Below are 11895 nucleotides of genomic sequence, written 5' to 3'. Positions count from 1 at the left end.
CTTCTTGGTGGCTGCAGCAGCAGCCTTAGAGTCTCACGACCGACTCTGCTGTCCGCGCTGATAGCCGCGGCTCGTGACCGTCTCTGGAACTCCTTTAAACAGCGCTCTTAATCCCCTCTCCTCTAGCACCAGGAAACAAAGAGTCAAGAAAAAGTCTTTTATCTCTTTGGCAGCTCCATGCCTATTTCTGGAGCTCCTTTAAGCAGTGCTCTTAATCCCCTCTCCGCACACCAGGAAACAAAGAGGCAAGAAAACATCTTTGCCTCTTTCGCAGCTCCAGACTTTTTCCCCCCCGGACTCCCTGCCGGCCAGCCGTGGCGCACTAGCCCCTTCAGGCTGTGTGCACTCAGCCAACCCCAGTCCTCTCCCTGGGATCCGACCGACCGAAGCCGAGCCTCAGCTCCCAGCCCCCGCCCGCCCCGGCGGGTGAGCAGACAAGCCTCTCGGGCTGGTGAGTGCTGGTCTGGTCGGCACCGATCCTCTGCGGGAATCTCTCCGCTTTGCCCTCCGCACCCCTGTTGCTGCGCTCTCCTCCGTGGCTCTAAGCTTCGCCCCTCTGCCACCCGCAGTCTCCTCTCACGAAGGGCCTTCCTAGTGTGTGAAAACCTTTCCTCCTTCACAGCTCCCTCCCACTGGTGCAGGTCCCGTCCCTATTCTTTTGTCTCTGTTTATTCTTTTTTCTTTGCCCTACACGGGTATGTGGGGAGTTTCTTGCCTTTTGGAAGGTCTGAGGTCTTCTGCCAGCGTTCAGTAGGTGTTCTGTAGGAGCTGTTCCACATGTAGATGTATTTCTGATGTATTTGTGGGGAGGAAGGTGATCTCAGAGTCTTACTTTTCCACCATCTTGAAGCTCCTCCACTCTGCTGCGTTTTGAGTGAGTCATTGCTCAGGTTATTTTAAAGCCCTGATGGCCTGGTTTCCAGGGCAGGGTGTGAACAGTTCAAAAATGTCAGAACAACAGAGAACCTGTTTCTCCCTCTCTTGCTGCAAGAGACCAGAGCAAAATGATCAAGGAAAAAGTACTTTATGTCTTCAAAATTATTATTTTGAGCCTTTAGCAGGTGTGCTTCTTGTATATAACAGCTTCTTCCCAAGTCTGAGGTGGTAGGTCTCATGGTCATCTTTTTTGTATCAGAACTTGAGGGATTATTCAAGAACATTCCAGCATAGCCCTTGAGCCTTGCTCTCTTCATCTGTAAAATGGGGTAACGCCTACCTCACAGGGCTATTGAGAGGAGGAAAAGGATTAAGTGAAATAATAAAACGAAGTCTGGTCAAGCACCCAGCTCAGTATCTGGCTTGTGGCAGATACTCGATAAATGGTAGAATGCTGATGGTGAAAGTGAGTCAGCTACTCCCTTGCAGGGGAAACACTCTGGGGCCTGATCACACTCAGTCAGAACCCGATCTCATGTGGTTTGCCCGGGGATGAGGGCGTTTACCCTGTGGTTATGATGGGGGAGGGGAGGCAAGGCTGAACTTCTCCAGGCTGGAAATGCCACCAATTTATGTTTCCATAAATGTAATCAGTTTACCTTTATGAAAGTTATGAAGGATTCCTGAGGGTTTGTGAAGATGCCTTTGCTTCTGTAAACTAACACTGTGCAGAGGGCCTGCCCGGACTGCTGTGATGCTGAGGGGGACCAGGGGAAGCAGCGGGGCATCAGAGGATGGCTTCTGGGACAGGAAAGCAGGGATGTTCACAGGACTTCAGGCTCTGCAGGCAGTGGGAACCCAGAGTGCCCGCTTCTGCGACTCAAGTGGTCGTTTCCAGAAATGAAGCAGGTACCCCAAGGATAACGGGTACCTTGAGGTTGGAGTATACAGCTGCCCACGGGAGCACCCTGTGTGACCCTCCCTGGCCCATGTGGCTTGAAAATTCCAACAGGGGCTGAATCTTGTCATTCCTAGACAGAGCCAAAGTGCTAAGTGCACATACTCCTGGGAGAGGTGATGCAACAGCCGCCTGTGATTTAACTTACATGGTAGGGCTGATTTGGAAGCAGATTCTGAGAGTGGGAAGGATTCTGAGAGTTAAGGGGGAGGACAATGGGCTGGAAGAAAGAGAGCACAGAGACCTTGAGAAGGGGAAGGGCCTGTGGCCAAACGTGGGCAACTCTGCTCCCTCCACGTCTGGCCTGGGGCTGATCAGCTTTCTCTGGAGCAGCTGATTCTCCCAGTGTGTGTGCAGAAACACTTCACCACTTTGGAAAGGAGCAGCAGGCTACTGCCATTTAAATAAGGATTTCAGGAAGTGAGAAAAGTAAAAAACTAGCTGGAAGCTGGAGTGTATATTTATGATGCAGAATATTTAATGGACATGAAGAGGCAGAGTGGCAATTTAGGAATTTTTATGTTGTCTCCCAAGAATCATAGGTATATTTGCTAATTTAAAAAGAGTTTGGGTGGGGGAGGCATCATTCTCCTGCATATTGTGGGGTGTAATCACAAATACCTTGACATTTATTTGAATTCATAAGATTTGGAAGAGAGAGAGAAAAAATTAGCATAATTTGTTGAAATATTTTGGAAAAATGTGACATGACTGTTTTCAAATGTTTTTACTACCAACAAAGGCCGTACCCTCAAATAATATTTATGGACCAAAAGCTCATGGGATGGGTCAAAATTCTTAAGATGGCTATTCTGGGTAGGAGAAATAGAGTTATTTTCTTTTTTTCAATTGTCTGTATTTAATTTCAAAGAAAATGTTAGTGCTTTATAATGATGGGGCTGCAAATTTAAAATCTGCTTCTTTTCTTTTTTTTTTGCCATAGGGTTACATGATGGAAAACTGAATCCCAGGCTTAAAATGTGACACAGATGTGTTTGTAACTTTTGGAGGTGACAGTGTTGTAATGCTGCAGGTAAGATTTGGGAAATGTTTATTCTTTTTAAACAGCATAATTTTCAAGATCAAGAGTTATCCAGAAATCTGAAATGCTTTATATGTTTTATCTTCATCTGATGTCTTCACTTAATTGGCAGGTGTTTTTCCGTTAAGCACTTGATTTTTGCAGTAGTTGAATTGAGGGGTTGTTAATTTATTTATTTCCTAGCTGATCTTTGATGCTGAGCTATATCTTTTTTTGGCTTAAGAAAGCTACTTCATGTACATATGGAGTCATATAGATTCTACTGGGAAGGCTATTCCCAAAGAGTTTGTAAGGTCTAATTTAAAATACATAGAGTGAATGAAAATGAAAACATAACATATCAAAAAATGTTGGATGCAGATAAAGCAATGCTTAGAGGGAAATTTATAGCATTAAATGTTTACTTTAGAAAAGAGAATATGTCTCAAATAAAAAATTTTGTTCCCACCTCCAGAAAATAAAAAAGTGGAGCAAAATAAGCATAAAAAAGAGACTAACAAAGAAAAGAGCACAAATCAATGAAATTGAAAAAGGTGAAAAATCCATGAAACAGAAAGCTGATTCTTTGAAAAGAATCAATAGGTTGTTAACTACCTAGCAAGAATGACAAAGACAAAAAATAGGAAGACTCAAATAACCAGTATTAGGAATGAAAAAAGATATATAACTAGATATCCTGCAGCCACTAAAATAATAATGAGGGAATACTAGAAAATAACTTTGCATTAATATATTTGATAACTTAGAAGAAATTACCAATTCCTCAAAAACCACAAAGACCCAAATGCAGCCACTTGAAATAGACAACCTGTGTAGTCCTATAATGGAAAAGAAATTTAATGTTTAATAATAATACAAAAGCTCCCCCCTAAGAAACCTTCAGGTCTAGGTTTCATTGGAGAATTCCATCAGACATTAAAGAAGAATTTTACACAATCTCTTGCAGAAAATAGAAGAAAACAATTCCCAACTCGGTTTTATACAGCTCATATTACTCTGATACCAAAAGTAGAGAGTACAAAAAAGGGGAAGCTACATATCAAAAACCTGCATGACCTTAGATACAAAAATCCTCAATAAGATTTTAACAAATTAAATCTGGCAGTGTATAAAATGAATTATATACCAGGAAGAAGTGGAATTCATTCCTGGTATACAAGGCGGCTTCAACATTCAAGAGTCAATCAATGTAATCCATCATATCACGTGACTGAAAAAGAAAAAAAAAATCATATGATCATGTTGGTTTACACAGAAAAAGCATTTGACCGAATCCAACAATGGTTCTTGATAAAATCTCTTGGCAAACTAGGAATAGAGGGGAATTTCTGCAACTTGTGGATAAAAAAGTATCCACAAAAAACTGTAGCTAACATCATGCTTAATGGTGACACACTGAATGCTTTCCCCCTAAGATCAGATACAAGTCAAGGATGTCCACTGCTTCTACTGCTACTCAACATGGAGTTTGAAGTTATGGTGAGGGCAATCAGGCAAGAAAAAAATAAATAAAATACATAGAGATTAAAAGGGAAAGAAATGAAACTGTTCCTATTTGCAGATTACATCATTGTCTACATAGAGAATCCAAGGAATCTGCAAAAAACTTCTAGAACTAATAAGTGAGTTCAGCAAGACCACAGGATATAAGATCAATACACAAAAATCAATCAGATTTCTATATACCATTAAGGAACATGTGGAAACTGAAATTAAATATATAATATCATTTAACAATTGTTTCAAAGAAAATAAAATACATAGGTGTAAATCTAACAGCTATGTATAGGATCTTTATGCTGGAAATTACAAAATGCTGTTGAAAGAAATCAAAGAAGTCCTAAGTGAATGGAGAGGCATACTAAATATATTCACAGATTGGATGACTCTGCACAGGAAAGATGTCCATTTTGCCAGAACTGATCTATCTACCTATCTATATTTATATAATGAGATTCCTACCAAAATCACAACGAAGTTTTTTGTAGACATAGACTTATTCTAAGACATCATCAAAATGGTGGAAGAGGCGTTTTCTGCCATATGTCCCCCAAAGAACACGAGTTTTGACAATTATTCATGGATGAGAGTTCCTTTGTGAAAGTCCAGGAGTCCAGTGGAGAAGTTCCAGCACATTGTTGGAACAAACAAACAAACAAAAATTCTGAGATTGAACACATTGAAGAGGGTAAGAGGAACAGCTTCACTTCACCTGTGTTACTCCTCTCCCAGGGTGGCACAGCTAAAGGACAAAAAGACCTTCTTGGCTGGTGGTTTCTCCCATGGGGAAAATGAGAGCATGTGAGTGAACACCCAGCTTCCCCAGATGTGCAGGACACTGCTGTAGTAATCAAAACAGTATGGTAGTGGCATTAAAAAAGACACATCGACCCATGGAACAGAATCAAGAGCCCAGAAATAAAGTCGTGCATATATGGTCAACTAATATTTGATAAGGAAGCCAGGAATATACTATGAGTAAAGTAAATTATTTGGGGGCAGTTATTTAAGAATTGCCATTTAATGTGGGCTGGATTAAAAATTACTTTTCTTCTGTCTCTCTCCTACCTAAATGTTGTTTTAAAAAACACTCCTTAAGAATATTCAGTAATCAGACATGGCACTAATTCACATTCTCCATCTCAGCTGATAATCCAAGTGTGTGAGGTTTTTCAACAATTTTCTCTTCAGGAGTATATTTTAAACTCAAGCATGTGGTTTGACATTGCTTGACCCTGAAGTTGTGACTCGGTGCTTTAATTGCAAGCTCTAGCTTGTAGACACTATGGAAAGATTGTTTAATTTAGTTATGGGAGTAGTCACAATTTCTAACTATGAAGTGAAGTGGAAGCAGAGGAGAAACAGGGACAGCTTGCTTATTGTCATATAAATGGGAGCATGGGCAGTGAAAAAGAGGGACTCTGGACCATGGAGGGCAGGGATGCAGGGATGTTGGGCTGGAGGGAGGCTGAGCTGCCTGCTCAGGAGGACATGTGTCATCACAAAGAGGCAGAGCACCCATGCAGTAAGAACCCATACAGGGTTTTGAGGCCCAGGCTGAGGAAGGAAGCCAGGGATGGTCCAGTTTCACAGTCTGCTAGAAAGGAGATCACCAGAGACCTTAAAACCAGATTGTGGGGCTTCCCTAGTGGCACAGTGGTTAAGAATCCACCTGCCAATGCAGGGGATACAGGTTCGAGCCCTGGTCCAGGAAGATAACACATGCAGTGGAGCAACTAAGCCCGTGTGCCACAGCTACTGAGCCTGCGTTCTAGATGCTGCGAGCCACAACTCCTGATGCCCACGCACCTAGAGCCCGTGCTCCACAACAAGAGAAGCCACTGCAGTGAGAAGCCCGCACACTGCAACGAAGAGTAGCCCCTGCTCGCCGCAACTAGAGAAAGCCTGCGCGCAGCAACAAAGACCCAACACAGCCAAAAATAAATAAATAAAATAAATAAATAAATAAATAATACCTTTAAAAAACCAGATTGTGTAGGCCTTCTTTGGCCAGTTTTCCAGATAGACGTCTTCCAGACACATGCTGGAAAAATACTACCTCGAGCTATGATCAAAGCTTATCAGGAGCTGGAAACACTGATTCTATAAGTGGTGTGGATCAGGGGTCCCCAAGACCACCCCCAGGTTTGATAATTCTCTAGGAGAACTCACAGGATGCCACATATAATCTTACTCATGGTTAGGATTTATTGTAGCAAAAGGATAGAACACAAACTCGGCAAAGGGAAAAGGCACGTGGGCAGAGTCCGAAGGAAACCAGGCATGAGCTTCCAAGACTCCTGTCCCAGTGGAGTCACAAAGGACATGCTTAATTCTTCCAGCAGCGAATTGTGACAGTACATGTGAAACGCTGTTTACCAGGGAAGCTCATCAGAGACTCAGCATCCAAGGTTTTTACTGGAGGCTGGTCACCTAGGCACCCTCTGCCTAGCACATATTAGAATTCCAGACTCTCAGACAGAAAACAGGTGTTCAGCACAAACTGTATTGTTTGCACAAAGTGTTAAGGCACAGAGAGCCACCCTTGTCAGTCACAGAATGATGGGAACCCTCCCCAAATCCAGGTTCCCAGATGCCAGCCAGGGGCATCCTTGCAAGCACACCCTTCCAAGAATAGCAGTCTCAGGCCTGTGTTAACTCTTCCGTAGTGGTGCTCTAAGAGAAGGCAGATGCCCTTCCTGATTTTATTGCTAAGAAAACGAAAGATTAAAGGTGGTGGTGAGTGGGGAAGCATTCCCACAACATCCAGAATTAGAAGGAAAGAAGGTACTTAGACACTGCACCATAGATAGGAGGATTAAAAACCAAGGGGATGACTTCTCGTTCAGGATCATGGCATGAACACCAACAAGGCAGCTCTTTCCTCTTCAATCCTTTTGAAATAACTAGAAGAAAGAATAGAGGGGAACAGATCTGCAGGGGCATTGACAGTGGTAGAGGGGCCATCAGAAGACAAAGGAGTTTGATACATTTCTGGAGAATGGGAAGCAGATGGGATGGAATTGATGGATGAACTCAAGGGCACACTGATGGAAGTGGGAATTGTTTCTTTTGGATGTCTCTGGAGAGGTGCTGAGTCACAGGGATGGAGAGCAGGAGCGGGATGGGGGCAGAGAGCCAGGCATTTCTCTGAAGGCTTGTCTGATGGCAGGACAGCCATCCTCCCCACATCAGAGAACCTGACTACAGCAGTAGCATCCGCCACAGCTCTGGAAACCTACAGTAGGAAGGACACTTCGGTTGCCCAGGGAGGGCTTAGTCTCCTGGGGTGAGAGACTGAGATTTGCTGGGGAAGGAGTGGGGGCAGCCTGCCTGCTTGTTGCCAGTGGACACAGCCTACCAGGAGACCTACAGTTGACATGCCCTGCTTTGTACCCAGAGCTTTCAGACTGCCTGGCATCCACCCGATGGTGGAGACGGTGGCGCTAGCTACCCTCCACTGGTCAACCTGGCCTTCCACTTGAGTGTTGGAATCAGCCCATGTTGGGGAGGCTATCCCTCTCTGGGCTGGATTCTGTTTGGATTCCACTTATCAAAGCAGAGATAGAAATTTCAGGAGACCAGGGGACAGAAACTGGTCAGTAATTTTTATAGTATTCTTCCATTACTTACAGGGCTTTCAACCCTCTGCCTGAAGGTGGGATTTTTTTTTAGCGATCCTGAAGATACTAGAGCTGCTGTCCCATGATTGAGGAGATGTGGACAGAGCAGGCACGTGCTTCAGAGTTTCTGCAGGCTTTATATATTTCCCTTTAAGCAAGATAGAAGGTCTTCTGACCCTTTCATTATTTTCCTGGGGCAGAGGTTGTAGGCCCTTGGTGAAATTTAATTACACCCTCCACCAAATCCAATTACTGCCTACACCCATGAAATCGCATTTTAACTTTCTTTTGCTTCATTAGAGGTACCCTAGGACAGGTCCCTTCTTAATCCACAGATTTCCTAAGGAATATCAGTCAGAGGTTTTGCATACATTGTTTATTACTCCAAGAGCATATATGCAAAAATGCAAATGACCTACAGCCTGACTTGCTTAAAAACCAAGCATGTATCTAGTTTCCTGTAAGAAAGCTGATTCCTTAGGGATTTCAGGCCCCTTGGGGTATTTTCCCAATGATATTCAGATATTTTGTTTTGTTTTTCTTATTATTTCCAACTTCTGAAAATTTCAAACAGAAATTTCAAGAGAAAATTGAAAGACTAGTGCAATAACACTTGGACATGTTTTCTACTTCTAAATGTTAACATTTTGCTATATTTAATTGGTCTCTTTCTTATTCTCTTTATACACATATTTGTGTGTGTGTGTGTGTGTGTGTGTGTGTGTGTGTGTGTGTGGAACCATTTGAAAGTTGCAGACATCAGACACTTCATCCCTAAAAACTTTGACATTCATTTTCTAAAATAAGGACATTTTCTTACAAAAGCACAGTACTATCATCACACCTAAGCAAATGAACAATAATTCCATAATACAGGTTATCTAATTAGGATGATCAGAAACTTAAGGAAAAACCATAACACATGAAAGAAGGAGCAATATGAACAAATAGAATAAGTGGCACTAGGAGAAGCAAAAACCCATTAATATCCCTGGAGATGTGTGATGACCTTGCATCCATAAGATGAAAACACCCTGCCATGACAAATGAGCACTCAGAGAACCATAGTGCATTAAACCATAGTAATCATAGTGCCAAGAACTATAGTAGATTAAAATTATATGTTTGCTTAATTTTTAAAAATCCAATATAAAGGCCAAAGGATAAATTTGGGAAAACTTCTTAGAATGAAGATCAGCAAAACTAAGTGAAGGTAAGTAAAAGGGAAAGGCTAAGAGAGATGGATGATCGTGTCTAGGAAACTGATGACATTCCTAAAAGAGGGAGCAGAGAACCCAGAAAGTCAGACAAATCCAGAGAAATAAAAGAAGACAATTTCCCAGATCTGAAAAAAGTCACAAGTCTTGAAATTGGCAGGACCCACCAGAAAAGGTCAGAGTCTGAAAACAGCCTGGAGAATTTCAGATCACCAAGTAAGGACAAAGAGAGGGCCGCCAAACTTTAGACTGAAGAAACATCAGATTATTTACTAAGAAAGGAGAGTCAGATTGACCTCAGCCCTATTAGCGGCAGCGCTGAAGGCTGGGGCAGTGCCTCTCAACTCCACTGCACCCATACGTTCCTAGGGATCTTGTTCACATTCATATACTGGGGTGGGTCCGCATTTCTGCTTTCTAGCAAGCTCCTCGGTGAAGTTGACGCTGCTGGTCTGTGGACCACACTTTGAGTGGCCAGGGTCTGAAATAAAATGGAACAATGCCTTTAGAATTCAGAAGAAAGTTATTCTGAACGTAAAATTTTATAGCTAGCTAAATTATTCATCAGATATGAGCCAGATTTACAGATATTCAAATGCTCAGGAAGTTTACCTTGCAATGCACTTTCTGGACAATATTACTTATAGGTGAACTGGAGGAAAGCATAAAAGGAATTAAGAATTAGAAAGACATCTATGCTTTCTGGAGCTAATCCAAGAGGAGTATGTATAAAAAAATACCTGCATAGTAGTGGTGTAGCAGGCCCAGAACACAATTAGTCCAAATTAGAACAGGAAGTCAGAAGGATCAAAAGAATGACTTCGAGAAAGAAATGATTTCAGGTCAACAGATAGAATGATTAAGAAGCAGGGAGGTCTTAGCGATGATGGAAAAGGCATATGGTTCTTCTTGAAACAAGGGGAGAAATAGTCCATTAAGACTCCAGGAAAAATAAAGCTGCTCAGTAAAAAGCATGTTCCAAATAGGAAGCAGGCTAAAACATAACACAAGAATCTGTTTGACCTTGACATTTGGAAGCAGCTTCTTCTAGGAGAACAAAAACTACTTAAGAATGGGTATTTCTGGAGTGAGGTCCTGGAGGTAAGGCATTGGATAGGAGACATTTACTTTTTATTTAAGACCATAATATGGCTTGAAGTTTTTAAAAATTTCCAAAAAATTTACAAATCAAATTTATTTAAAACCATTAAAAGAAATAGTCCCTCCCTTAAATATAAAAAGTGAGGGAGGGAAGAGAAGGAAGAAAGAGAGGGAGGCCTCTTCGAGAGAATAAAGGCCACACCCACAAGCACACCCACACCTTACTCTTCAGCCCTAATGTTCTCCCCACCCCCATCACTGGGGTGAATTCCAGATTCTTCTCCCAGATGAGCTGGACCTCAGTTATTACAGTGGGGTTTGGGGACAAGTCTGGTGTTGGGTGAGGACTGGCCCTCAGGCTGCAGAACCTGGACTCCCTCTGTTCCTGGAAAGAACCGCACAGTAAACCAGAAAGGACATTCTCAGTGGGGCCCCAGCCTTCTGGCTGTAGGTTGAACCCTAGTGAGATCAGCAGGTGGAGATGTTGAGTTGCCAGAAAAAACACAGTTGCCGACACTCCTAAAACCAGAGGTTGGGTCAACCCAAGTGCAGGGCCTCGAGTATCAGTTCTAAAAGGGACTGAGTGAGATCTGGCTGCAAGAGCAGCGGTACAAGGAGCAGCCGGTACGGGGGTGATCAGCCTGCAATGACAGCTCTGCTTTCCTGAAAGGTGGAACTGCCTTCCTCTTCTGAGGGCCTCTTGGAGAGAGAGAACGAGGGTCTTCCTGACCCAGCAGAATCAGAGGCAAATAGTTCCAACTGATCTTCCCAGAGATCTACAGATGGGGAGTTACACCCAGAATCACCCCTGATGATGGCAGAAACAGAGGTGTGTGAAATGGGACCAGAGGTAGGCAGAGGCCGGCCTAGGGAAGGATGCGAAGGCCATTGGTGGGGCGGCGAGAGCAGGCTTGGGACCGAGTCTCAGCCTAGAGGAAGGAGGTGCTGCCCAGGCCAGGGGGCTGCCATTGGAAATAGCGGGAGGGGGACAGCTCGAAGATCTGCTTCGGGATAGAATCGATCCGAAGCATTTACAAAATGTGCTCGTTCATTTTGGGGAACTTGGAGGGACGTTGAGATGATGCACTCTTAGAAAAGCTGACCAAGGTAGTTTGAACAGACGTTTTAGTTTTCTCTTTCCAAATCCATTGACCCATAACAGAGCTGGCACTAATTCTTTCAAAACCAGATGTTCCAGCATCTAACTACCGAAAGTTCTCCTCAAGAGCTCCATGTGTGAGGTTTGGGAGAAAGAGAGCCTTCTGAACCTTTATCTACTTCTGTGCTCATCAAAGTGACTTCTTCATTTTCTGCACGGAAATCAGTCTCGCTCCCTCCCTCTCTCTCACTTTCCTTCCTCCCTCCCTCCCTCTCTCTCTCTCTCTGTCTCCTTGTCTCCCTTCCTTCTTTCCTTCATTCATCCTTCTTTCCTTCCTTTCTTTCTTTCCCTCTTTCTTTTCTTTCTTCCTTCCTTCCTTTCTTTCTTTTACTTTCTTTCTTTCCTTCTTTCTTTCCTTTCTTCCTTCCTTTCTTTCTATTCCTCTTTCTTTCCTTCCTTCCTTCCTTCCTTCCTTCCTT

The 11895-nt window shown here is 43.1% G+C and overlaps 1 protein-coding gene across 1 annotated transcript in view; it reads left to right on the top strand.

The window, feature by feature from the left end:
• ACOXL (acyl-CoA oxidase like) overlaps positions 1-11895 on the top strand; it is a 241988-nt gene that overhangs the window by 224793 nt on the left and 5300 nt on the right. Inside the window, 1 exon segment of the mRNA XM_028497132.1 lies at positions 2778-2867. Within this exon segment, the coding sequence (XP_028352933.1) occupies positions 2778-2867 (90 nt within the window).

The sequence above is a fragment of the Physeter macrocephalus genome, chromosome 12 (assembly GCF_002837175.3).
Source record: "Physeter macrocephalus isolate SW-GA chromosome 12, ASM283717v5, whole genome shotgun sequence".
In the NCBI taxonomy this organism is placed as follows: domain Eukaryota; kingdom Metazoa; phylum Chordata; class Mammalia; order Artiodactyla; family Physeteridae; genus Physeter; species Physeter macrocephalus.
Note: the sequence above shows the minus strand (reverse complement) of the source record. Positions and strands in the feature narration are given on the sequence as shown.